Source organism: Sebastes fasciatus, chromosome 13 (assembly GCF_043250625.1).
Source record: "Sebastes fasciatus isolate fSebFas1 chromosome 13, fSebFas1.pri, whole genome shotgun sequence".
Classification (NCBI taxonomy): domain Eukaryota; kingdom Metazoa; phylum Chordata; class Actinopteri; order Perciformes; family Sebastidae; genus Sebastes; species Sebastes fasciatus.
The window spans coordinates 28,104,321-28,132,320 of NC_133807.1; the positions used below are offsets into that span (position 1 = coordinate 28,104,321).

At 41.8% G+C, this 28,000-nt stretch overlaps 1 protein-coding gene and 1 pseudogene across 4 annotated transcripts; both read right to left on the reverse strand.

The window, feature by feature from the left end:
- Positions 1 to 5,548: 5,548 nt before the first annotated feature.
- LOC141781115 (uncharacterized) lies at positions 5,549 to 15,220 on the reverse strand. Of its 4 annotated transcripts, none has more exons than XM_074656640.1 (4): positions 14,995 to 15,220; positions 7,329 to 8,013; positions 7,059 to 7,172; positions 5,549 to 6,883 (listed from the first exon to the last, which is right to left on the reverse strand). In XM_074656640.1, the coding sequence occupies exons 2-4, from the start codon at positions 7,968 to 7,970 to the stop codon at positions 5,927 to 5,929; spliced, it is 1,713 nt and encodes a 570-aa protein (XP_074512741.1). In that variant the 5' UTR covers positions 7,971 to 8,013; positions 14,995 to 15,220; the 3' UTR covers positions 5,549 to 5,926. The 4 variants fall into 4 exon arrangements, with proteins under 4 accessions (XP_074512741.1, XP_074512743.1, XP_074512742.1 ...); XM_074656642.1 differs by lacking the exon at positions 14,995 to 15,220 and adding an exon at positions 11,863 to 12,227; XM_074656641.1 differs by lacking the exon at positions 14,995 to 15,220 and adding an exon at positions 11,195 to 11,746.
- LOC141781554 (uncharacterized) lies at positions 13,264 to 27,923 on the reverse strand (annotated as a pseudogene).
- Positions 27,924 to 28,000: the final 77 nt, after the last annotated feature.

A 28,000-nucleotide genomic window follows, 5' to 3' on the forward strand; every position in this document is an offset into this window, starting at 1 on the left:
TCATCTCTGACATAAATTCTACCTTTGTGTAACATTTGTTTTTTTGTTGACTTTTTCCGAAATGTGTAACTTCAATATTACTGAATGTGGAGTTGTACTAGACAACTTTTCTCATTTTTTTTCTCCACCCAATTTACAATATGAGGGGGACAGAATATTAATAACACCTCAATATAATGTAGTCCAGTACAACAACACCACTAACTATGACCACAATGTGGGACGATATACCAAGTAAACACCTTCATGACATTATAGGCGACACAGTGTTTATACTGTATGTATCGAACCTGGGCAGGTACTGCCGACGTCAAACGGTCTAAAGTGCCGCCGGGTCTCCTGGAAGGAAACGCAGTAGCTGGTATCGCCAGCGAAGAAGAATCAATGGTCCGGACCGTATAAACCAGCTGCCCCATGAAGAAAGAGAGTACAAGATAAAAAGTTGTGTATTAAATATGCTTTGAACTCAAAATTAAAAATTCTAAATGGCTCACCTATTGGATTTATATGCCAACTTTCATTTAAAAATTTGTATGTACGCAACTATTTTTTGTAAAATGGTTATGTCTCATTTGGCTGTACTTATACAATGATTTAATGCATAGTAAAAGGTAAGAATCAGTAAATTACTAATTATTCAGTAATAATTGTAATGACTTATTACGTTGTTATCATCCATTGCTTGGAGGGTGTGCAGACAAATGTGTTGTCATCATCACCAGGGACACAACTCTCCTCCCATCAATCCAGCTCCTTCATAGCCCATCTTCACCAGCCAGTCCATCAACCCAAGGGACACAGACCTGTGAAAAACACACATACATTAACACACTAATGTCACTCAATGTGACATTAGTGTGTTAATGTTAATGTTTTCATGGCATTTTTCAATATATTATATTGTGAAATTTTTCGACATACTATACTTTGAATTTATTTCATTGCTTTTTTTCCACATACTATATTATTACTTTTTTCATGGCATTTTTTCGACATACTATGACTTTTTTTCACGGCATTTTTCAACATATACTATGACATTTTTTGACATATTATATAACTTTTTTTCATTGCATTTTTCGACATTCTATACTACGACTTTTTTTCATGGAATTTTTCAAAATATTATTATTACTTTTTTTCATGCCATTTTTCAACATAATATACTATGATTTTTTTTCATTGCATTTTTCGACATTCTATACTACGACTTTTTTTCATGGAATTTTTCAAAATATTATTATTACTTTTTTTCTTGCCATTTTTCAACATAATATATCATAACTTTTTTTCATGCCATTTTTCAACATATATTTTGAATTTTTTCGACATACTATACTATGACTTCTTTCATGGATTTTTTTCGACATACTATAATATGACTTTTTTCATGCCATTTTTCAACATATTATATTATGACTTTTTTTTATGGCATTTTTCAACATATATGACTTTTTTTTCATGGCATTTTTCAACATAATATACCATGACTTTTTTTCATGCCATTTTTCAACATAATATACTATGACTTTTTTTCATGCCATTTTTCAACATAATATACCATGACTTTTTTTCTTGCCATTTTTCAACATAATATACCATGACTTTTTTTCATGCCATTTTTCAACATAATATACCATGACTTTTTTTCATGCCATTTTTCAACATAATATACCATGACTTTTTTTCATGCCATTTTTCAACATAATATACTATGACTTTTTTTCTTGCCATTTTTCAACATAATATATCATAACTTTTTTTCATGCCATTTTTCAACATATATTTTGAATTTTTTCGACATACTATACTATGACTTCTTTCATGGATTTTTTTCGACATACTATAATATGACTTTTTTCATGCCATTTTTCAACATATTATATTATGACTTTTTTTTATGGCATTTTTCAACATATATGACTTTTTTTTCATGGCATTTTTCAACATAATATACTATGACTTTTTTCATGGAACTTTTCAACATAATATACTATGACTTTTTTTCATGCCATTTTTAAACATTATATTATGACTTTTTTTCTTGCCATTTTTCAACATAATATACTATGACTTTTTTTCATGGCATTTTTCAACATAATATACCATGACTTTTTATTTTGTATTAATCTATTTCAACAGAGTTTTGTTGACTTCTAGATGAAGAGTTATCATAATGTGTAAATGTGCTTTTAGCATCAAACTAACTGTAAATTAATGTCCGAGTCCGTGTCCGAGTCCGAGTCCGAGTCCGTGTCCGTGTCCGAGTCCGAGTCCGAGTCCGTGTCCGAGTTCGTGTCCGAGTCCATGTCCGTGACCGAATCCGAGTCCGAGTCCGAGTCCGTGTCCGAGTCCGTGACCGTGTCCGAGCCCGAGTCCTAGTCTGAGTCTGAGTCTGTGTCTGTGTCTGAGTCTGTGTCTGAGTCTGAGTCTGAGTCTGTGTCTCAGTCCTGTCTCAGTCATGTGTAAATGTGCTTTTAGCATCAAACTAACTGTAAATTAATGTCCGAGTCCGTGTCCGAGTCCGAGTCCGAGTCCGAGTCCGTGTCCGTGTCCGAGTCCGAGTCCGAGTCCGTGTCCGAGTCCGAGTTCGTGTCCGAGTCCATGTCCGAGTCCGATTCTGTCCGAGTCCGTGTCCGAGTCCGAGTCCGAGTCCGAGTCCGTGTCCGAGTCCGAGTCCGAGTCCGTGTCCGTGTCCGATACCGAGTCCGAGTCCGTGTCCGTGTCTGAGTCTGTGTCCGAGTGCGAGTCCGTGTCCGTGTCCGAGTCTGTGTCTTAATCCAAGTCCGTGACCGAGTCCGTGTTCGATTCCATGACTGAATTCGAGTCTGTGTGACCGAGTCTGTGACCGAGTCCGTGTCCGTGACCGAGTCCGTGTCTGAGTCCGAGTCCGTGTGACCGAGTCCGTGACCGTGTCCGTGTTCGAGTCCGAGACGGAGTCCGTGTCCGTGACCGAATCCGAGTCCGAGTCCGAGTCCGTGTCCGAGTCCGTGACCGTGTCCGAGCCCGAGTCCTAGCCTGAGTCTGAGTCTGTGTCTGTGTCTGTGTCTGAGTCTGTGTCTGAGTCTGAGTCTGAGTCTGTGTCTCAGTCCGAGTCCGAGTCCGTGACCGAGTCCGTGTCCGAGTTCGAGTGCATGACTGAGTCCGACTCCGTGTGACCGAATCTGTGACCGAGTCCGTGTCCGTGTTCGAGTCCGAGTCCTAGTCTGAGTCCGAGTCCGAGTCCGTGTGACCGAGTCCGTGACCGAGTCCGTGTCCGTGTCCGTGTTCGAGTCCGAGTCCGAGACTTAGTCCGTGTTCGAGTCCGAGTCCGAGACTTAGTCCGTGTCCGTGACCGAATCCGAGTCAGAGTCAGAGTCCGTGTCCGCGTCCGAGTCCGAGTCTGAGTCTGTGTCTGTGTCTGTGTCCGAGTCTGTGTCTGTGTCTGTGTCTGTGTCTGAGTCTGTGTCTGTGAGTCCGAGTCCGAGTCCGAGTCCGTGTCCGAGTCCGAGTCCGTGTCCGGGTCCGAGTCCGTGTCCGAGTCCGTGTCTTAGTTCGAGTCCGAGTCCGAGTCCGTGTCTGTGTCCGTGTTCGAGTCCGAGTCCGAGATGGAGTCCGTGTCCGTGACCGAATCTGAGTCCGAGTCCGAGTCCGTGTCCGAGTCCGTGACCGTGTCCGAGTCCGAGTCTGTGTCCGAGTCCGAGTCTGTGGCTGTGTCTGAGTCTGAGTCTGAGTCTGAGTCTGAGGCTGTGTCCGAGTCCGAGTCCGTGTCCGAGTCCGAGTCCGTGTCCGTGTCTTGGTTGGAGTCCGAGTCCGGGTCCGAGTCTGTGACGAATCCGTGATCGAGTCCGTGACTGAGTCCGTGTCCGAGTCCGTGTGACCGAGTCTGTGTCCGTGTTCGAGTCCGAGTCCGAGTCTGAGTCCGAGTCCGTGTGACAGAGTCCGTGACCGAGTCCGTGTTCGTGTTCGGGTCAGAGTCCATGACGGAGTCCGTGTCCGTGACCGAATCCGAGTCCGAGTCCGAGTCCGAGTCCGAGTCCGAGTCCGAGTCCGTCTCCGAGTCCGTGACCGAGTCCGTGTCCGAGTCCGAGTCCGAGTCCTAGTCCTAGTCTGAGTCTGTGTCTGTGTCTGTGTCTGTGTCTGTGTCTGAGTCTGAGTCTGAGTCTGAGTCTGTGTCTGAGTCTGAGTCTGAGTCTGTGTCTGGAGGAGCAACATGGAGGATCTACATGGAGGAGTGACATTCTGGAGGGACATTCTGGAATGACATGGAGGAACGAAATGGAGGATCTACATGGAGGAGTAACATGGAGGAGTGACATGGTGGAGCAACACGGAGGGATGACATGGAGGAGCGACATGGAGGACTGACATGGAGGAGCAAGGAGTGACATGGAAGGCTGACATGGAGGCTTGACATGGAGGAGCGACATGGAGGAACGAAATGGAGTGACATGGTGGAGCCTCATCTCCTCTTTCCTTCACTTCCTTCCAATTCCCCTTTCCCCCTCCCCCTTTTCCCCTCTCTATTGATGATGTATCACTTCCTTGTTTTGGACCAATAGGCTTGCACATTGATCGAGAACCACCATCTCTTTTTACTGATTAGTGCAACACAATACAGGTGTGCTGACAGTGACACTGATGAAGACCTATCTTGGTCGCAACGCTTTGTCATTTTAAACAATTATTGCCATGTATAATAAAGGCATTTTAATTTTGTTCAAACTCTACAGTGTGCCTTGGACCATTTTTGAAGGAGACTTGCATTTTGCACCTTTTTTGAGAACATATTCCACCCATGCAAGATTGAATAAGCACAATACACCTGAAGGATACAAAGAGCACCTGGCCATATGTGATTACCACAAAGACCCAGCAGCGCTTCTACTCTGTTGTCTTCTATTCAATGAATAGTTTTGCATAACTCAACCTGCAAACCCCGGTTTACCACATTGGTATCAGAAGTGCAATGAAGAGGATGACCTTTTCTCATCTTTCATCTCCCAGGCCAGGTCGAGGAAACTCCTCCTCGAGCAGGGTGGCAGGAAGCTGTCGGGTCCAGGTAGAGGACAGGAAGAACCTGCCATACACTGATGCTGTCATCCATGAAATACAGAGAATGGCCAACGTTCTTCCCATAAGATTGCACCTCCTGAGATGTCGCCTTCCAGGACTACTTCATCAAGAAGGTAAAGCAACTGTTAAAAATGGCATGTGACCCAAAACTCTGTTTGCGGGTGGACGAGAGGCAAAAATGTAGAGGAAATGATCTCTTTTTAAAAATATCTGTATACGTGTAGACAGGGCCTAACACTGCTATCTCCCATTGAGAATTTATACAATGATTGGTCATTAAATATGAAGCTTAGAATTGTCATTTTAACATTATCTTGTTTAGTTTAGATGTAGTAGTTCTAGATTACACTACAGCTCTTTCATTTTACTCCACCAGTGCAGGCCAATGAGATGAACTGCACCTTTCGTAAGCTTCCGCTGTATACACACACATAACATGCTTCACACACACTGCCTTACACATTGAAATGGGAACGTGCTTTGGATCATAACCATCTTTTTATTTTTTTATCGGCTAGCATAGAGGTATGAAAACAGTTCATAATGCCAGTCCTAGAGATACAAAAATAATAGATACAAAATAAACAAGAAGTGTGACAAAAAAATGACAAAGTGCCTGCACATAATCATTTTCTCTAATTTTATAATCATTGTAAAGACAAATCAACACATTGTTACTAAAGCATTCTGCATTCTATTGCTGTTTGTAATCCCTTAAAATGTACTTTGGAAATACAATAAATTAATTTATGAAATGCTACGGCACATGTTCATTGTAAAAACATGTGTTTTCAGTATTCTAAAGTGATTCTAAAAAAGCAAATCCAAGCCCTTATTGGTCCCAAAACACTCTGAGGCATCTGAAGGCCTCTTAAGGTCCTTCCACTTTGATAATATTGATCTGTTGATCCTGTGAAGAGTGGTTAGAGTTCATCCCCGGCTGGGTAGACACACTGCAGTCCTGGAGAGTCCTCGCTGAACAGCTGTTTGGGAAATCAGATGTTTTACTCTCTGATCCTCTGAAAGTTTGAGAATGTGACTGGCTGTATGTAGGGACATAGGACTGTGTGAAAGGCGGCATGAGCGACTGACTGTTTTGCTGCGAGTATGCAGCTGCATACTGCTGTGTTTGAGGTGGGGTGTGAGTAAGTGGGAGGTTGTCGGCATTGCTACATGGTGGAAACCCATTCATGCTGGAAGGGCTCAGTCCTGGCAGTTTAAAGGCCTCTACGCTTTCTAAACTCTCTAAAGAGTTGTAGCTTGGCTGGGTTTGGCTGCACTGAGTGTACGTGCCTTGACTGAAGTTGAAGTTGTCTTGGCTGAAAGAGGTAGATGCAGAAGCTGTTGGCAAACCAGAGGGTGATGGAGTTTTGTTGTGCTGCTGTTGAACGACGCTACAACGTCCCAGTTTGGCGGAGAGGCTCTGTAGAGTGCTGAGGATCTCCTTCTGAATGTGTGTCTGCTGCGACTGCTCCCTCTCCATGCAGCACTGCTGCTCCACCAGCATCTTCACTGCCAGACCCAAGCTGCGCACCTCAGAGCCCAGGGTCTGAATCTGATCCTGTAGACCACCTCTCCCTAAGGTGTCCTGGAATGCCTGCTGGGGGCTCGGGTTCCCCTCACTACGAGCGGTGCCCTGGCCTCCGGGGGTCTGTAGACGGATGAGGGCAACCCCAGGAGCCGAGGATGGTAAAGGTGCTGGTGACCGGTTAGGAAGACGAATGCCAACCCGAGGTAGAGGGTGAGGGGAACGGACAGACAGACCTGGTCTCTGCGTAAGGAAACACCTGGGGGCGCTGCCTCCACCGGGCTGACCTTCCATAACAGTCTGTGCAATATGACAAAAATATTATGAAAATAGTGAAAAACTATGAAAAGTTTTAAAGCAATCGTATGTACTGTGACCCCCACAAGAAGTGACTGAAGTCTGTCATTGATTAAGTGCTTGAACACACTTTAGTTAAGGTAAATAAAGGTGTAGATCAGGTTTGCTCTTTCCTCACCTTTTCAGTGGTCAGATCATACGTTTCGGGTGGTTGTTGCATTGCACTTCTCAAATCAGCATCTTGGACACTCGAGGGATCTCTCCTCAACAGTGACGTCACCTGGTGGAATGACTGATGAAAAACAATGCATGCAAGTTAAGACTGACAGATGAGTGAATTCTTACGGTATTTGACGCATTACACTGGTTTTGTACTATACTAAACAATAACTACAAACCTAACAATTGGGATTGTGACACATGGGAGAAATTTTGCAAAAGCAGGTACCTTCATCCTGTGTGACAGCGCTTTATCCAGAAGCCTCTTTCGAGCTGCGAGCATTGAATTGGTGGCTGGAGAAGGTGTAGCTCTCCTCCTCATCAATGCTCCAGAAGCTGTTAGTGTGGAAGGCACAGCACCGGCCTCTGCTCTTGTTACAGTGGACTGGGGAACTCTTTGTTGGTTGCTTTGTGCAAGGGAGGTGACGCTAACAATCTGGATGTCATTTTCTTCCTTATCTCCCTCGTGTTGCTGTTCTGGTCTGCTGCCTCCACTGGTCTCCCTAGACCCAGATGGCTTTGCCCCAGTATCTGGATTTGTGGAAGTCTGTTTGGCAAAATTTGCAGCTGCTGCAAAGCCAGCGTGGTGAGATGCCTCCCGCAGAAGATTTTGGAGATGAATGTTATTCCAGCTCTCTTGCATTGCTCCGGCTCGAGGCTGCACCTGTGCGGGTGATGTGCTGCTTCCAGCCTCCATGGGTCTAACCCTCCCTGGAGGCCTCCCTTGAAACTCCCTCAGGAACAGGTAGATGGCCTGGGCAGACACCTTGATGTTCTCCAGCTCCAGCACAGCTTTGATCTTACGGAAACTCAGTCCAGCCTTCCGTAGCTCCACCACTTTGTGTTTGGCGGCATCATCCAGCCGGCCCATGGTCTCTCACTCCAGAGGGACTCAGTGAGTTTGGCAGTTAAACCTGCAGTAGGCAGAATGTTTTTGGCATTATTGGGCAGAAAATCCATAATAACCTTTCAGCATATTGTAATTCAAGTGCTCTGAGAGAAAACTAGACGTCTGCACCTCCTCATGGCTCTGTTTTCAGGCTTTAAAAAATGTAGCCCGTGACAGGAGACTTTGACCAATCACAGGTCATTTCAGAGAGAGAGCGTTCCTATTGGCTGTTCAATCAACAGAGGCAGCTGTCAATCACTCACAAACTCCAATCAAACAGTCAAACTATGCAGAGCTGATCAAATATGAATCAATATTCTGTTACTGTAATGCTTTGACCGTTTGATTGGAGTTCGCGAGTGATTGACAGCTGCTCAGAGACGGCGAGGCTCCAGATCAGCTCTGATTGGTTGTTTTCCTCCGGTCTGTGAAATCTTGCAGATGCCATTAGGAGCACCGGAGGACACAGAGGCACGTGATATTTTTTCAGATTACCTGTCCTGTCTCATGCACTACTGTCAGGGTATAGTTACCGCTTTATAAAAATAACTTTTTTAAAATCATATTTGCTCCATTTCTTCAAACTGCAGCTTTAATCTGTAGAAGATTCATATATTACATATAGTAAAAACACTGTAACTAACATTTGGTGCATGGTTAACACTGAGAAATGCTGTGGACGTCTTCTACAAAACACAAGTAATGCAGAAGTGTATTGCTGCCAACATTACACAAAACTTTTGCTCAGTTTTTCATGGGATCCTTATTAGGTTATAACAATTTTCGTATTTATACTTGATACAATCCCGTTGTAACAATAAACCTCCTCTCGTTATAACAACACATTACTTTTATCATGTTGTTCCAACGTATCTCAGTAAAACTAACTTATAAAACCTATAAAATCTACTGATCCTATATATATATATACATATAGACTAAAAATATATCTTACACTGTATATACTGTATATGTTCTTAATGTATATGTTCTTAATATGCCTGTATATATTATTAATATGCCTGTATTTGTTCTTAATCTGCCTGTATATGTTCTAAATATGCCCTAATAGAAAGTATTTCCTTTTATAATTGTAATTTAACTTATTATTTTAATGGAGCTTCCCAGCAAAAAGCATTTCACACGATTGTACCTGTATAACCGGCGTGACCATAAACATCTTGAATCTTGAATCTGGATCCACACATGGAAAAACAAGATCATAACAAACTGCCTAATGTTTATGTCTCTGCATACAACTTACTTGATAAATCTGTAATGAGGTGAAGTGGCTAACGTTACTGGTTATCATAAATATACTTTTGTCAAGATTAAATTAGTATTAGTCGTTGTATAAGGTTTTGATCTATCTTCCATGAAAACTGATGCAAAAAGTCTGTTTATAAAGTGGTTAACCAGGATCTGTTATTGGAGCAGGAGAGACTTTATATGTTCTGTTAATGTAAGTGTAAATATGTCTGTTTTCTATCCAGACTGCTGAATGAACAAAAGGACTTGAAGGGCCTGGAGGAGACGAGAACTGGAGGGCATGGAACAAACATTTGGTTACTATCAAATCAAATAGTAGTAGTAGCTGTTGTATCACTTGTAGTAATAGTTAAAGTTGTTGTAGTATTAGTAGTATTTATTGTAGTATTAGTAACTGTTGTAGTAACTGTTGTATCACTTGTAGTAATAGTTAAGGTTGTTGTAGTATTAGTAGTATTTATTGTAGTAGTAGTAACTGTTGTAGTAGCTGCTGTATCAGTTGTAGTAATAGTTAAAGTTGTAGTATTAGTAGTATTTATTGTAGTAGTAATAACTGTTGTAGTAGCTGTTGTAGTAATAGTTAAAGTTGTTGTAGTATTGGTAGTATTTATTGTAGTATTAGTAACTGTTGTAGTAGCTGTTGTATCAGTTGTAGTAATAGTTAAAGTTGTTGTAGTATTGGTAGTATTTATTGTAGTAGTAGTAACTGTTGTAGTAACTGTTGTAGTAATAGTTAAAGTTGTTGTAGTATTAGTAGTATTTATTGTAGTATTAGTAACTGTTGTAGTAGCTGTTGTATCAGTTGTAGTAATAGTTAAAGTTGTTGTAGTATTAGTAGTATTTATTGTAGTAGTAGTAACTGTTGTAGTAACTGTTGTATCACTTGTAGTAATAGTTAAAGTTGTTGTAGTATTAGTAGTATTTATTGTAGTATTAGTAACTGTTGTAGTAGCTGCTGTATCAGTTGTAGTAATAGTTAAAGTTGTAGTATTAGTAGTATTAGTAGTATTTATTGTAGTAGTAGTAACTGTTGTAGTAGCTGTTGTACCAGTTGTAGTAAAAGTTAAAGTTGTTGTAGTATTAGTAGTATTTATTGTAGTAGTATTAACTGTTGTATTAACTGTTGTACCAGTTGTAGTAATAGTTAAAGTTGTTGTAGTATTAGTAGTATTTATTGTAGTATTAGTAACTGTTGTAGTAACTGTTGTAGTAGCTGTTGTAGTAATAGTTAAAGTTGTAGTATTAGTAGTATTAGTAGTATTTATTGTAGTATTAGTAACTGTTGTAGTAACTGTTGTATCAGTTGCAGTAATAGTTAAAGTTGTAGTATTAGTAGTATTAGTAGTATTTATTGTAGTATTAGTAACTGTTGTAGTAACTGTTGTATCAGTTGTAGTAATAGTTAAAGTTGTAGTATTAGTAGTATTAGTAGTATTTATTGTAGTAGTAGTAACTGTTGTAGTAACTGTTGTAGTAATAGTTAAAGTTGTAGTATTAGTAGTATTTATCGTAGTATTAGTAGCTGTTGTAGTAGCTGTTGTAGTAACTGTTGTAGTAATAGTTAAAGTTGTAGTATTAGTAGTATTTATTGTAGTAGTAGTAACTGTTGTATTAGATGTTGTAGTAACGTTAGTGTTAACTTATAATGCCTATAAAATATAGTTATCCACACTTAAAGAAAACAAGATCATAACAACTGCCTTGTTTTTATGTCGCATACAACTTAGCGTGACTTACTTGATGACTCGGTAACGAGGTGAAGTGGCTAGCGTTACAGGTTATCATAAACATACGTTAGTCCAGATTAAATAGTCATCTGTTATCATGTGTGTCTCCGTGCCACACATGCAGTCATCACATCTGTCCTGCTATCTTCCAGATGTTAGCCTGGTTAGCTAACAGCTAGCTCAGAACCGTTATAAAGTGAACCAGCTCACCTTGTGGAGGGAAAGTCGATCAGTGTTCAGATCATTTCACATACCACGATGAAATATTTCGTCTTTAACATAGCTACGATGTAATCAGAGAGTCACACACAACCATAAACTCATGTTTCTTTATCGACAATAACATAAATAAACAAATGAGTGGTCGCTCTGATGATGACGTAACTTCCGCTTGTTACGTCATCACTCCATAGAATAGGTAAGCACCTAACTGGACTATCTATGCACACACTGTTTACAATATTAATGAAACTACTGAGCATTTATTTTTTCATTGTATGTATTCTGGAGCTTTATGGCTTCTGATATACAGGACTGGCTTTTCCCAATAGTTTCTCATCTGGGAAACTTCTCTCAAAAGACTTAATGGACAATTACAAAGATGACTTTCTGGTGAATAACATTCTCATTCTTAGAAAATTGTATTTGCACAAATCCAAGTATATGAAAGTGAAACCTATAGGTTTAATGTGTTTCATTCTGTTAACAGCGACACCTTTGGCCATTAAGACAACGAAAGTCAGCGTCCTGATGCTCGCGCCTGTGCTCGCTCTACATAGACATGAACGAGCATCGCTCAAAACAGTGAGGCGACATACGTCAGCTAAAACCACAATATCACTCCATATTTCAGCTGCTTGGCAGTAATGATAGCTGACCAGTCGAAAGTCTCTCCATGAATCAATGCTGATCCTAGTGTTGGCTTTTCCTGCCTCAGCCTCCTGACCGCAGCCGGAGGGAACAGGTGGGACGCCGGAGTTTTGGTCGGAGACGATAACGTTTCTCGCTGCGGAGCCCCGTCACTTCACAAGACACGGGAAACCTCTGTTGGTCTGGGGGAGCTGCAGCATTTATTTCTGCACAGACGTCCACTGTACATTCACCAGATATTCTCAGAGCTACGAAGACTTCTGCAGCGTGTAGAGGTGGAGCGAGCTGAGTGAGAATGAGCGCGGTGTGTGAGTGAAGGCAGGGAGACAGAGGAGCAGAGTACGGCAGAGACTCCGGCCCTGGAGACCAAAGCTACGGTAGAAAATTGTATTTGCACAAATCCAAGTATATGAAAGTGAAACCTATAGGTTTAATGTGTTTCATTCTGAGTTTCCTTCTTACATAAAAGCCCTTAAAGTCATGAAAAACAAAAATGCATTGAAACTTCTTAGTATAATAGAAGAATATGAATTACAGGTACAGCCCTAGCCCTGAAAGATTTACGTTTTGTGGACAAGTGTTCGAAAAAAGTTGTGATATTGTTTTGAGCATTTCTGTGAACTTTAAAAAACGTGGAAATATCGCCACTGTCTCAGGCGGCAGGTACACACACCGCATCGCGGATGTTTTGGGTTTACCTTGCCCTGAGCATGGTCTTACAGACAAGGTGTGTTTACTTTGTTATTTGAACTCCCACACATTATTGCACACATGTATTAGTTTACAGAAAACAGGTATTTTATGAAGTGTTTTATATAAAAGCAAGTTACATGTTGCAGAGCTGCACCTGTTTCTGGAAGATGTTAACATTGTAGTTTAAAGGTGAAGTATATTGTGATATTTGGTTACAGCCTAATGGGTTCACATTGAAAGTGTTTTATATTTCTCTTGTGTGATAGTGATGTTTAAATTGAGTGTGAATGTCCAGAATCGTAGCAGATTAGATATTGCTTATGAAAAGTACAGTTTAAGATGACTGTTATTTGCACTATATCATTATAGTAGCCATGTTGCACTTATATAAAAGTGATATCGTGTACTAGAATGTTGCTATATGTATGAAAACTGGAAGCAGTACACCTGAAATGTGAAGTTGTTATGTGTGATATTAATGGACTAATTGGATTAATGGATGTTTATTGCACTTACCTTAAACCAAAGTTATTATTGTGTGAAACAGAGACTGACACTAAGAGAAATGGGATGTTTGGAATATGTTATTGTGAATTTGAATATAGATGCAATCTGGATACGAACTGAGCGCTTCCGTGTCTTCATTGTTGCTGTGGTACCACATTCTGGGACCCGTAACATATATATATATATATATGATGAATGAAAACATTGGCAACAGGTTAAAGAAATTTAATCCCATTTTCTTATTAAGATTTTTCTCTCTGAATTGAAATGGCCACACACAGCAAACTGCAGATACAGATATTCCTTGCTGATACCCTAACAATGCACTTCATTTGAAGATAAAATGTGTTAACACAGTAACACAGTAGTGTTACTTTTTCAATGGTTTAGCATTCTCAAAAGCTTTCCACTGTGCAAAAGTGTTTGACTTGAATGTTACTAATTTCAAAATTCCTCTCGACTGACAGCACACAGCTCATGAGGTGACGGGTTGCGGGTGAAGCCCACAGCTGGTTTCAGATCCAGTTCATCCTCTGTGACTCCAGGTGGAGGAGTGAAACGAAAGCGCTGGAGGAGGAAGGTGAAGAAGAGGAAGAGCTCCACTCTAGCCAGACTTTCTCCTGGACACGCCCTGCGACCTGTCACAGAACAAACTTCGGGTAATCTTAAAAACTTCAATTGGTATTGACAAGAAGTGTTAGCTGAGCTCGCTAACCTGCAGAGAAAGGTATGAAGGCGTCTCTCTTGACAAACTTCCCATTCTTGTCCAAGAAATGGGCAGGATTAAAGGTGCGTGCGGTCTCCCACTCACTTTCATCCCACAGAACTGATGTCATAAGAGGATACACAGGGGTCCCCTTGAGAAAGACAGTTTATTAATACTTAGAATGTTTTAAAGAGCAATACAAACTACTATCTTTAAACAGCTTTCTAGAATCAAGTATGCAGTTGCATTCTGTTTCATCATTTTGCCTGAACTGGAAGACTTGTTATAATTTAGTCAGATGTTTACCTTTCTAATAAAATAGCCCTGGAAGGTCACATCTGTGCTGGTGATGTGAGGAATAGAGATGGGAAGGATATTCGCCAGTCTCTGTGTCTCATGGATGACAGCGTTAGTGTAGGGCAGGTTCATCCTGTCCTCTACCTTGACCTGACGGCTTCCAACCACCCTGCTCAGCTCCTCCTGGACCTGGTCTGGAAATTAGAAAATAATAGAGGCCACTAAAAGGCAAAGCAGAAGTAAAGCATGTTTTTCTTGCCAATTGTGTAGAAAGACTAACATGATTGCATCTCACCAAACTCTCACAGAGACAGGTCATATTAATGAACACAGTCCACAACACATCACCATTGCTGTCACAGCATTTTGCACAAGCAAGATCAGATTAATCTCAATGCCTTTAGTGTAACTGTCGGACCATCTGGAAGAAGAATGCCCAGGAAAACTAAGGAAATAGGTTTGACACAAGCATATTACTTACCTTGTATTTGAGGATACTTGGCCATGAGCAACAGACTCCATCTCAGTGTAGTTGATGTAGTATCAGTACCAGCCACAAAGAGGTTGCCAACAGATGCCACAAGGTTCTCCATGTTGTAGTATGAGTCCGTAATCCCAAAATCCTTATTAATCCTTATATCCTATAATCCTTATATTTGATTTGAAAGAAGCTCTAACCATCTATCTTCAAGCTATTGATTTCTTTCATAAAAATTGAATGGTGTTCAAAGGGACTGTTTGTAAGAATCAGAAATTGCTTGTTAACAGCGACACCTTTGGCCATTAAGACAACGAAAGTCAGCGTCCTGTTGCTCGCGCTTGTGCTCGCTCTACATAGACATGAACGAGCATCGCTCAAAACAGTGAGGCGACACACGTGAGCTAAAACCACAATATCACTCCATATTTCACCTGCTTGGCAGTAATGTTAGCTGACCAGTCGAAGGTCTCTCCATGAATCAATGCTGATCCTAGTGTTGGCTTTTCCTGCCTCAGCCTCCTGACCGCGGCCGTAGGGAACAGGTGGGACGCCGGAGTTTTGGTCGGAGACGATAACGTTTCTCGCTGCGGAGCCCCGTCACTTCACAAGACACGGGAAACCTCTGTTGGTCTGGGGGAGCTGCAGCATTTATTTCTGCACAGACGTCCACTGTACATTCACTAGATATTCTCAGAGCTACGAAGACTTCTGCAGTGTGTAGAGGTGGAGCGAGCTGAGTGAGAATGAGCACGGTGTGTGAGTGAAGGCAGGGAGACAGAGGAGCAGAGTACGGCAGAGACTCCGGCCCTGGAGACCAAAGCTACGGTCTCCCCCGCGTCCTCCGACCGCAGCCAACACTGTTTTGCAAGACGGGCTACGCTAGATATAACTTTATAGCTTCCGTGCAGTTTGTGTTGGAGTCTTGTTTGAACATCGTAGCCACACAGGAGCGTGCATGGGACACCGACCCGCAATGATTTATATGTGTAAGAAGTTATAAACAGTCCCTTTAATGAACTCATGTTAAGCATCAATTAAGTCATAAAATCCAGGAATTAATTGTTACAGATTTAAACCATGCATTATGATATTACACTAGATTTCAATACCTCTAACTTCTGTTTCTGGACCAGAAAGGAGTCCACATATCCTCTGCACATCTGAGCATTCAAAGTTTCTCGTAAATGTCCGATCAGCTGCTTTATTTGTTTTTTGTTTTCAGCAGCATTCTTCCTGAGACGCATCCTGTTGCTCACCCATTGGAACATCCAGGGGAATAGGTTGTACAACTGGTTTTGATTGAACAAAGAATACAACACAAAAACAACACGATATTAAAGAACAATAAAATGTATCCATGCTAATGAGTCTGTACTTCTTATTACACCCCACAAAACGTACATCTGTTAGTTTATTTAATGAAAGACAAAGTGGTACTTGTATTGAAGGAGAGCCTGAAAGTCGAAGGTTGGCATTGGCTCGCTCTATCATACTAGTAAACTCTGGATCACTGTAATCAAATCTGTGGCCATAGACCATTGAACAGATGATGTTGCAAACTGCACAGTTTAGTGACTGGGTAGTATCGAAGGGTTGACCTGAAACAAACACAAATTTGAATGAGTTAAACAAAAAACAAATTTGGAATTCCTTATAAAGATATAATACAATACAAGAGAAGAGTTACCTCCATGTTCTTCAAACACTTTGATCAGATACTGAGTCTCCTCAATGATTTTGTCCTCTATTGCTTTTCTGCCCATCCCAAAGTCTCTCAGGTTGGTCAAAGCAAAACACCTCATTTCTTTCCACGATTCCCCATTGGCAAATACGATTCCTTTACCTAAAGTGAAATCAAGTACACAGGTTGTATCAAAATGCAGTTTGTGCACTGCACAGTGCAAGAGTTTTTCAGAGATATGTCCTCTGGCTTCTGGTAAATTTTAGTGATGTAACTCAAAGTACTTTTCAGCCATAATAGCATCATGGCTGTAGCAATGGCAATGTCAGTCGGTCAGTCTACTACCTGATGATTTACCATGACATTTGGTACAGACATTCATGGTCCCCAAAGGATGAATCCACATGACTTTGGTCATCCCCATGACTTTTCTTCTAGTGCCACCATCGGGTCAAACTCCAATAAATCCAAAGATCCCTGACTTCCGTGGTGATGAGGTGCTTTGAGAGGCTTGTCAAGAGTTCATCAAGTCCTAACTATTCCCAACCGTGGACCCGCTGTAGTTTGCATACTAATCCAACAGATTCACAGACAATGCCATAAATCACCTCATCCACACTGCCCTGGTCCACCTGGAGGGGGTGTTGTGATCAAATGCTGTTTGTGGACTACAGCTCAGTGTTTAATACAATCATCCCTTCCAGACTTGTGATGAAGCTTGAAGACCTGAGACTCACCCTGTGCATCTGGATCTTCAACTTCCTAAAGGACAGACCAGAGGCAGTGCTTGTGGGCGACCACACCTCATCCCTCCTCAACATCAACACAGGAGCCCCTCAAGGATGTATCCTGAGCCCCCTGCTGTACTCCCTGTACACATGATTGTCACCACGTCTGTCTCCACCACAGTCGTGGTGAGCCTGATCTCTGACAACAAAGAGAAGGCCTACCTAAAGGAAGTGACTCACTTGGAGAACTGGTGCCAGGAGAACAACCTCACTGTAAAAGGTAGCAAAACTAAGGAGCTGATAGTGGATTTTGGGAAGAAGAAGGAGAGGAACTACCAACCTCTCCGGCTCCACGGGGCCCCCTGTCTAAGTAAAGTCACGCAGCACATTTTTTTGGCTGTACATTGTTAGCTGTGTTATATTAACAAAGTCATTGAAACAAAGGACTTAGTGTCATCTGATAAATGTATACTTTGAGGGATTATCACTAAAGCCTGCTGCTCTACTTACTACTATGGGAACCATGGAGGTCATCAGCGAATGGAGGGACCTGTCTGTCTCCAAACTCCACAGCATGGTTGACCAGTGCCTGCTTCACGGTCTCGTATCCTGCCAGGATTACCACCTTCTGGGGTCCAAGATATACTCTGAACACTGATCCATATTTCTTGGGAAACTATGAAACAAAAAGCAGACAATGTTGTGATTATTATGACAATATTTAAAGTTTTACTGCCTTAGAAGTATTGAGATCATCACAACTTTACTCTAATTCTAAACAAAACTGCAGTTAAGTGACCAGAATATCTTGTATCCTACAGTACAATTATCCAGAGAATCCTGCTCTCCTAAAGGTGTGATTATATCAAATCCAATTGATACAATACCATTAAAAAGTGTGGAATTGCATGCCACAAAGGTACAGTCAGATGGCTGGGAGGACTACTCTTTATTTTTGAATGGTCTTTTATGCTTTTAGGTTGTAAAAAGTCATCTTTATATGTACATGGAGAACAGAATCCTGTAAAATGGTTCAACCAGACTGACATCTGAAAGGGCAGAAAAAGACAAAGCTACCTCTGAGAAACAGGAATAAACAATAAGAATATAAAAAATGAACAGTCATTGGTAAAAGAAATTGGAAGCTTAGCATCAAAATCTGTTTTAAATCAGATTTAAATAGGAACAGGGCCCTGGTTCAGTGTCAAGTGTGCAATAATGCCAAGCTGGAATTAATAGGTGTATTGCTTTAGCAAACCTATTGAGTAAAGTGCAGAGGGCCCAAAGAAAAATAGCTTCTAAAAATATTTAGAGGGCACTTGTGTTTTTCTGGACTGGAAAACAAATTAAAAATCAAAGCATATTTGGGGGTTGAATAATGTTATAACACTATTCTCCCCTGTCATGCAACACTGTGAGGACATAGACTAAATGGAAGTTTAAATCATTTAATTACTATTTTAGGGCAAAAGCTATTTCAAATGTTAATTAAAGTTGCGAGCAGCGATGAACGGACCCTCGCACCTTCCCGCGCATCGGGGGTACTGGCGGGACGCCGGCTGACGCGGCCAGGCACAGTGAAACCGGAATTCTGATGAGCGCGATGCCACCTCCCACAAGACTCTACGATAAACGGTTCATGAGTTATGAAAGTGGGAGGGGTTTATGTGTAGGGGGCGGGGATAACCTTCACCAATGAAACAGGAACTCTGCTGAGTGATATGACACCTCCCTCAAGACTCTACGACAAACAGTTCATGAGTTATGAAAAGGAGGCGTGGCTAACGTCTTGGGGCGGGGCTATGAGTATATTTTTGCATGTACATGTCATCAGGACTGGACCCTTATCATACCTGAGATATCTGGGGCAGATCGGACTATGTACAGTTGAGTTACAACAACTTCCTGTTTCATGGCGAATGGCTCAAAACGGCCGCCACGTCACGGTCAGGTCGTTCAGTGAAAACTCACTATTTTGAAAACTTTTCATCCTCAAGGTCTTAAGATGGTCCTTACCAAATTTCAAGTTGATCTCATCAAATCTGTAGGAGAAGTTCGTTAAAGTACACGCCCTATAAAATGCTAAAAATGGCCGAAAATCGCATATTAAATTCAAGATGGCTGACTTCCTGTTGAGTTTTGGCCATACCTCCCAGAGGCGTTTTTGTGTGTCTCCACATGTTACATCTGTTTGCAAATTTCATACATTTTTCCAACTTTCTAGGGGGCGCTAGAGAGCCATTTTGCAAAAATTTCACCGCATCTGATAAGTGTTCCAAGTTTAACACCTTTTGGGGCATGTTAAGGTCGTCAAAAAGGCGATTCATTTGCATGAAATAAAAAAAGAATAATCCTTACAGTTTCAATAGGGCCTTCACTGGCCTGACGTTGTCGGTGCTCGGGCCCTAATAATATATTTGTTGTCTGAATTATACTGTTTTTATCTATGTTTGAATAACATCAAAAACAAACGCCTCCAAACGGACAAACCAACAAACAAACCAACGCCAGTGAAAACATAACCTCCTTCCTAGACCTTCGGGCTTGGCGGAGGTAATAATTAACAGTCACTGGTAAAAGAAATCTGAAGCTTAGCATCAAAATCTGTTTTAAATCAGATTTAAATAGGAACAGGGCCCTGGTTCAGTGTCAAGTGTGCAATAATGCCAAGCTGGAATTAATAGGTGTATTGCTTTCGCAAAGCTATTGAGTAAAGTGCAGAGGGCCCAAAGAAAAATAGCTTCTCAAAATATTTAGAGGGCACGTATGGTCTATGTGAGGAAATAGACTAAATGGAAGATTAAATCTTTTAGTAACTATTTTAGGGCAAAAACTATTTCAAATGTAAATAATATATTTGGTGTCTGAATCATACTGTTTTTATCTATGTTTAAATAACATCAAAAACATCAAAATAACCGGTGATTCCACACTTTTGAACGGTAGTGTATATACATTGTATAACCAATTTAGTTTAACATATCATGTCTCACCTCATACAGTGTACTGTGGACTGATTTAAGATCCAGCTGCAGCAAATTGCCAAACACAGGCAGTGGCCAGGGTCCCGGAGGCTCCTTTCTTTGATGGTCAGAGTTGGGGAAAAATACATAAAAGACCAGTAGGATCCCAATGATGCCCAGTAGAGTGGTTGTACTTGGGGACTGCAGAAACAGGTTTTCCATGACGACAGGCATACTCTCAACAGTCAGAGACAATGTTTCTGTGTTTAATGTGACCTGACACAGTAAGAAGTCCTCTATTGTAGCTACAGAGTTTTTTTTTTTTTATTATCCCTTGGTTAATGTGCAATCGTTACATCGACCGGAACATCGAGTCCCAGGTTATGTAAACAGAATAAGGAGTATAGAGTTTATTCAACGCACTAAATGGACTATTGCCAGGTACAAGTCCAAACTACGTGCCAACATAATTCATTATAAACACAAGATGTGGAAAGTGTCCCCCTGTTCTAGATGTTAATGGGCAATGTATCAAAAGTTTTATCTAAAGCTATAATACATAATCCAACTTTACTCCTCCTCAATAATGATTTACAATTAGAGCAGCAGCAGTGGGTAGAAATGGAGCAAATATGATTAAAAAAAAACATTATTTTTTATAAAACGGTCACTATAACCTGACATTAGTGCAAGAGACAGGTAATCTGAAAAAAAACATGTGCCTCTGTGTCCTCCGCTGCTCCTAATGGCATCTGCAGGATTTCACAGACCGGAGAAAAACAGCTAATCAGAGCTGATCTGGAGTCAGCCGTCTATGAGAGCCACGAGTTAATCACTCACAAACTCCAATCAAACGCTGATCAAATAGGAACTCTCTCTCTGAAATGACCTGTGATTGACCAAAGTCTCCCGTCAAGGGCTAGATTTTTTTAAAGCCTGAAAACAGAGCCATGAGGAGGTGTAGAAGTCTAGTTTTCTCTCAGAACACTTGAATTACAATATGCTGAAAGGTTATTATGGAAATTTTTCTTCAATGATGCAAAAAACATTCTGCCTACTGAAGCTTTAACTGAAATATGGTGCAAGTTGTCACTGGGAGGTCTTACCTCTGTGCTATTTGCAAATAAAGATTTGTTGAAACAGAGCAGTTTATACTGACGCATTAAAGAAATATACGATGAATGGGCTCCCTCCTGAGTGTGCTGGGAGTGGTTTAAAGGGGAAAACAGGGAGGTACCTATGTAATGGTGTGTTTTGGTATTCCAGCTAACTTTAACTCCCCCCTACACTGTGTGTGAAATGGTATCGTCTCAAAAAGGGGATATTCTATCTGCCAATGATGAGAGGGGGGTACGGATTTCTAGTACTCTTACAATTTTAATTAATATTGAATGATTATGTTAAGATGTCTAAAGCCTGAGGATTGGCAGTTGAGAAAATCAAGAGTGCAGTTACTCAGACCGCTATTCTGGCCCACCCAGACTTCGAGAAACCATTTCTCCTTTTTGTCGATGCTTCAATGGATGGGTTGGGGGCGGTCCTTAGTCAAATACCTAGAAGGGGAAAAGAAACCCAGACGTGTAGCCTTTGCAAATAAGACCCTGTCAAAGTCACAGTCTCGCTACCCGGCTCATAGATTAGAGTTCTTTGCTCTCAAGTGGGCCGTATGCAAAAAATTTGCGCATTGGTTAAAGGGGAACCGGTTCACAGTCCTAACTGATAACAACCCTTTAACATATATCATGACCAAGCCTAAGTTAGACGCCTGTGAACAACGATGGGTGTCAAAGATTGCACCCTTTGACTTTGACTTGAAGTACATACCTGGAACATAAAACATACCTGCTGACCTTCTGAGTCAACGCCCATTTGCCAAAGTGTTGGAGGCTAGTGAAGCCCTAGAGGATGGAGCACAGTGTGTAACCCCAGAGTGTATACAAGAGGCATTTCGGTTGTCAGTCAATGTCCAGACTAATGACAGTAACCTGTCACAAAATCAAGGTGGAGGCCAGATTGGAATGTCCAGAGAGGGAGTTAAGGCACTCTTCGTATCCTGTTCGGAGTGGGAAAGTGGCCGGCCAGTACGCAATGTCGAGTTTGCCCAATGTTCTGGCAGTCTGTTGCAAGGGGGTGTGCCTGCTCTCCCTGCCTTCTCTGCAAAAGAAATCAAAAGGAGTCAGAAGGAAGACTGTACTATAGCTCGTGTGAGATTCTTTGTTGAGAGGAGGAGGAGACCCTCGCGTAGGGAGAGAGATCATGAGACTGCCCAAGTTTTGAGGATACTGAAACATTGGGAAAAACTTGAGATGACGAACGACATTCTCTACCGCAGATCCAAGGACAGAGCTGGTGCTGCCTGCTTCACTCAAGGCTGTCGCTCTCAAAGGAACCCATGACGATGCAGGTCATCAAGGCCAAAGCAGGACGCTTCATCTGGTGAGCCAAAGGTTCTTTTGGTCAGGAATGGATGGAGAAGTTAAGAAGTATGTCTCTCACTGCAAACGTTGTGTGGTTAGCAAGACGCTTGAGCCTGAGGCTAGAGCACCATGAGAATCAATCAAGACAAGTGCACCACTCAAGCTGGTTTGCATAGATTTTTGGTCAGCTGAAGGGAAGAATGGAGAGAATGTCGACGTACGTGTTGTAACAGACCACTTCACCAAGTTGGCCCTTGCGTTCCCTTGTCCGAACCAGACAGCCAAGGTGGTGGCGCAGAAGTTGTGGAATCAGTTCTTCTGTACCTACCGCTTTCCACTCCGTATCCACTCCGACAAGGGAGCTAATTTTGAGAGCCAATTGATTGCAGAACTGTTACAAGTGTCGGGAATCAAAAAGTCCCGTACCACCCCTTATCACCCTATGGGTAACGGGCAGACAGAAAGGTTCAACCGTACACTTGGTAACATGATCCGCTCCCTTCCAGCAAGAGCAAAAGAAAGATGGCCACAGATGATACAGACGCTTACATTCTCATACAACTGCACCACACATGAGACAACAGGATTTGCACCGTTCTATTTAATGTTTGGAAGGGTGCCTAGGTTGCCTGTGGACATCATGTTTGGCAGCACGCTGAGGGATGAGGATGTGGTGGCTCATGACACCTATATTGACTCTTTCCAGAGGGACTTGAGAGAAGCTGTGAAGATCGCCCAGAGCAACATGACAGTAGCACAGAGGAAGCAAGCAAGAGAGTATGATAAGACGGTCAAGGGCATCCCTCTAGAAGTTGGTGATCATGTTCTGTTGGCGAACAGGAAAAACAGAGGAAAGGGTAAATTGGCTGATCTGTGGGACTCAGTGGTGTATGCCATTACATGGAAAGATTCATCTGTGCACATCTACAGAGTTGAAGATCCTACCACTAGGAGAAGTAAAGTCGTTCATCGGAATTTCATTTTGCCTGTCAACTTCCTGCCGGTGGTGGAACAAGAGGGGGTGTCTACAATCTTCTCCACAGTCTCAGGGGCGGTGGCTGATGAAGTGGAAACTTTGGATAATGAACCTTTATTTGGCACAGAAGGGGAGCCAGGAAAAGTAGGACGGCTGCCTGGAGACTGAATGGCCAATGTCCTGAATTGTTAAGTATCGGTGTGACCCCACAAACTGTTGAAGAACACCCTGCAGGGGCTACTGTTGCAGCTAGGCTTGATGAGGAAGAGCACCGGACTGCACCAATTCAAAAGGAGGATAAGGCCTCTTCAAACGAGGGTCATCGCAGTATTATGAGTGAGAGGGATGTCTCAGGGAACGACGGAAGTGAGTCTGAAGGTGATACAGAGGATGGTATGAGTAAGCAGGAGACATTGCATGAGCTTGGGAGCAGTAGGAGCTGACTATTCCAGTCTGTGTTTGGAACTGAAAGAGACAGGTATGTTGACAGAGAATTAGGTTTCTAAATGACGATACCGGGACTATTCTGAAAGAATGATAGAAGACAGTTGTAATGTATAAAGTGGAAGTCTGTACTGCAAGGTGTTTTAAAGTTATTGCAAAGTTAGCATCGCATTGTTCCCTACTGTGTTGTTTTGAAGTGCCGCCGCTTGCTTAAGAGTCGCGCCTCGCGACCCGTGGCATTATGGGAAATGTAGTTTTCTTCTGGGATTTGCATAAAACTAATGTTACGTGTGTCGTTACTTTTCTAATGTTATGTGTGTACATGCGTGGAGTCACTGTGTTTACCCTGTAATTGAATTGACATGTGAGGCAGAGCATATTTAGTTTATTTAGCATTTATTTTACATTGTTATTTTATGTTTCTCTCACAGTAGTCTGAGGAGAAGTTGTGAACTGATGCAGACCCCGTCACATGTTGTATCATTACAGCACTACAGTAAAGAAAAAACCCAAAGAAAGCCGTGGTGTCGTGGTGATTTTGTAGTGTGTCCCAAATACGCTACACCTGCAGCGGGCAAGCCTCCTGCTATGGCTTTGGGGAGCGACGGCCAAGACAGTAATACATGTACCTGTTGAGATAACAATGTTGATATCTGCATGATTTCTTTTCCCCTTTTGTCATTCCTCCCTCTTATTTTTTTCCCCTTTGGTCTCATGGTTTTCTCGTCTTACCTTTTATGTAACACTTGTCACATTAAAATATATACATATATACATAGTATAGTGTTAAAAAAAAACTGTTCCTGTTTGCCCTCCTACATCATGGGTGACTGAGTGACCACAAGTGGCATGGAGGCAGTCCCTGCTCCTGCTGGAACCCCGCATAAAAACCCCAAAACAGGTTCCAGCTCTCTTCCTCATTGGCGACTGACAACACACAGCTCATGATGTGACGGGGTGAGGGTGAAGCCCACAATGGGTGCCAGATCCAGTTCATCCTCTGTGACTCCAGGTGGAGGAGAGAAACGAAAGCGCTGGAGGAGGGAGGTGAAGAAGAGGAAGAGCTCCATTCGGGCCAGACTCTCTCCGAGACACACCCTGCGACCTGCAAGAACGACAGCGGGTTATAAATGGATCACGTCTTTACATCTGTAATCAATAAAACACAAAATCCTGACGAAATTGTTTTACCTGCAGAAAAGGCCATGAAGGCGTCTCTCCTGATGAATTTACCGTCCTTATCCAGGAAGTGGGAAGGGTTGAAAGTGTGTGGGCTCTCCCATTCGCTCTCACCATGCAGGACAGAGGTAAGAAGAGGAAACACAGTAGTCCCCTGTAGGCAGAAGAAGAAGAGAGGGGTGTAATCGTTTGAAATCTTGGAACCAAAGAACTGTTTTATGTGGGCAACTGACCTCTTTGATGAAGTAGCCCTGGAAGGTGACGTCTTGGCTGGTTTTGTGAGGAATGGCCATGGGGACAATGTTGGCCAGTCTCTGTGCCTCGTGGATGACAGCATCAGTGTACGGCAGGTTTTTACGGTCATCTACTCGGACCTGACGGCTTCCAACCACCCTGCTCAGCTCCTCATAGACCTGGTCTGGACTCACATAAAATTGAGATTCATTCGGATGAATATATGAGTCCACTTTAATCCCATCTTTATGCAAACACTGTAAACTGAATTTCACTAGAGACGAGTTTGTGGGTATGTTTTTGTACCTTGAAAATGAGGGTACTTGGCAATGAAAAGTAAACACCACCGAAGTGTATTTCCTGTAGTATCGGTCCCAGCTGCAAACAGATTCATCACACTGTAGACCAGGTTTTCATCATGATAGTATGAATTCTCGATTTCAGACTCCTGGAATAACATGCAGAAAACAGGGTTTTATACACAATGAGTTATTGATCAGTATGATCAGCCCAGGAGTGGATTCATTGGAGTTAGACAGCTCACCTCCAGATTTAGTTTACGGGTCAGGAATGCATCAACAAAGCATCTGCACATGTCAGGGTTCAGAGTCTCCTTCAGGTCAGCTATTATACTTCTTATTTGCTCCTTGTTGTCCTCCACATTCTTCATCAAATGCTTATAGTTTTTAAGAAAAGGGCCCAGCCAAGGAAACATGTTGTATATCTGTAATGGAACACACAAGACAATCTAATGTTGTAGGATTTAATATAAGAATAATGACAGCCATGAGCTCTTAAGCCTCAGCTGGTTTCATTCAATCAGTTTGATTTTACATCCGGTTGTTACTCATTTAAATCAGAAGCATATTTGTAGATGCTTTAATTTATTTTAAAAGCAATTATGCAAAAAGGTACTAATTGAAAGTAGGTATAATTTAATGAAGGCCTAATAAAATTGACGCAGTGTTCAGTTGGTACCCTTCCAACCGCACTCACACAGCCGTTACTGCTGATAACATCGTCCCGAGCGGCATCTTCACAGAAGCGTTAGCGCTTTAAGAGAATTCCTATAACTTCCTAATAATGTTTTACTAAACATTTTATGCGACTACAACAGCAATATAATTAATCTAAAGCCAAACAAGTCTGTAATATGCACAGCAATGTAGAATTTCCTTGTAATTATTGGATGTCACTCAATCTGAAATCAGTCTGTGTACCAGGATGGATGCTGTTCCAGTCAGACGGATGGACTCGTGGTCTCTTTCCACCATAGCTTGGAATACAGGGTCTTTGTATTCAAACCTCTTTCCAAACATGATAGCTGATATAATATTTGAAGCTGCATAATTAATTGTCTGGGTGTTGTCGAAGGCTTTACCTAAGAGAAAAAGAGTTGGATAGTAAGAGTGACTTCATTCAAGGGAATGCTGTATGCAGTGTTTTAGAGGAGATATTCTTACCTTCGTGTTGCTCAAATTCTTCAATCAGGTAACGACATTCTTCGATGATTCTCGCCTCACTAATCCTTTTGCCCATCCCAAAATCTCTCAATGTAGATAGAGCAAAACGCCTCATTTCTTTCCACGAGTCACCATTGGAAAATAGTATGCCTGGAAACAAAAGCGGTTGGTTTGCCAAGACAAGGATAAAAACGGGCCAGTAAAACATACAAACAATCATTTCTTTACCATTTTCTTTGTTGAAATCATAGAATATGGGAGTGACCTCTCGGTCTCCAAACTCCTCAGCATGGTTGACCAGAGCCTGTCTGACTGCACTGTATCCTGCCAGGACCACCACCTTCTTCGGTCCAAAGTAGACTGTGAACACTGGTCCATATTTTTTGGACAGCTAAAAAGATGGATATGAATATGAATAATACGTAAGATATTACATAGGACTGTGTATATCCAAAAAAAATATCACTGAAAGATGAATAAAACAATGAGGGGGTTTTTTCTCGTAGATTTGTGACTTTAATCTCAGTGAATTTCTATTTTATAATCTCAGAGAATATTAAAAAAATTTTCCCCATAAATTTGTACTTTGTTTCTCGTAAATTTACTATTTAAATCTCTGAGAATATCCTGGGTTTTTTCTCGTAAATTTGCAACTTTAATCTCAGGGAATATCCAAGTTTTTTCTCGTAAATTTACCAATTTAATCTCAGAGAATGTCTTTTTTTTTTTTTATATGTATGATTTTCGGGCAACCCCATGACCTGTCCCCTACTCGGTTTCCCCACATCTCTCTCCACTATCACTATTAAATAAAGGCAGAAATTGCCCAAAAGATTATCTTAAAAAAACAATGACCAATACTGAAAACATATGCAGAAACATATAACTTTCTGGTCTTCTATCAAAGAACCACATTGTTTAAGACAACCAACGCATTACTCACATCAACAAGAGAGCCGTCGAGTCTCTTGAGATCCACCTGAAGCAGGTTACCAAGCAGGGGAAGAGGTTTAGGTCCTGGAGGCTCCCTCTTCCTGTCTTGGGAGCTGACCCCGGAGTAAAACAGGTGGAAGACCAGCAGACCCACAATGGCCATCAACAGAGAGACTGAAGTGGAGGATTGAAAAAGATCTTCCAACATGATCCTACTGTCACTAGGACCTGGTTCCTTTAAGGACACCTCTTCGCTGAACAGCTGTTCTCAAAGTTAAATGCCTGGTTGCTGCAATCAGGACTTCTAGTTCAGCTTGTTTGTAATTTCTTCAGAGAAGCATGAAGCCACCTCTCTGGGTGGGGCTGTAAGAGCTCCTACCTCCTTTTATAAAGGCTGCACCAATCACAGCACGAATCACACGAGGTCACCACTCACAACCTGAA

Excerpts from the sequence above, each read along its gene's own strand:
- LOC141781115 (XM_074656640.1), bottom strand. The coding sequence starts at position 7,970 with ATGGGCCGGCTGGATGATGCCGCCAAACACAAAGTGGTGGAGCTACGG. Across the intron at positions 7,173-7,328 it reads CGCTGTCACACAGGATGAAG|TCATTCCACCAGGTGACGTC; the intron begins GTACCTGCTTTT and ends GTTTTTCATCAG. Across the intron at positions 6,884-7,058 it reads ATGATCTGACCACTGAAAAG|ACTGTTATGGAAGGTCAGCC; the intron begins GTGAGGAAAGAG and ends CATATTGCACAG.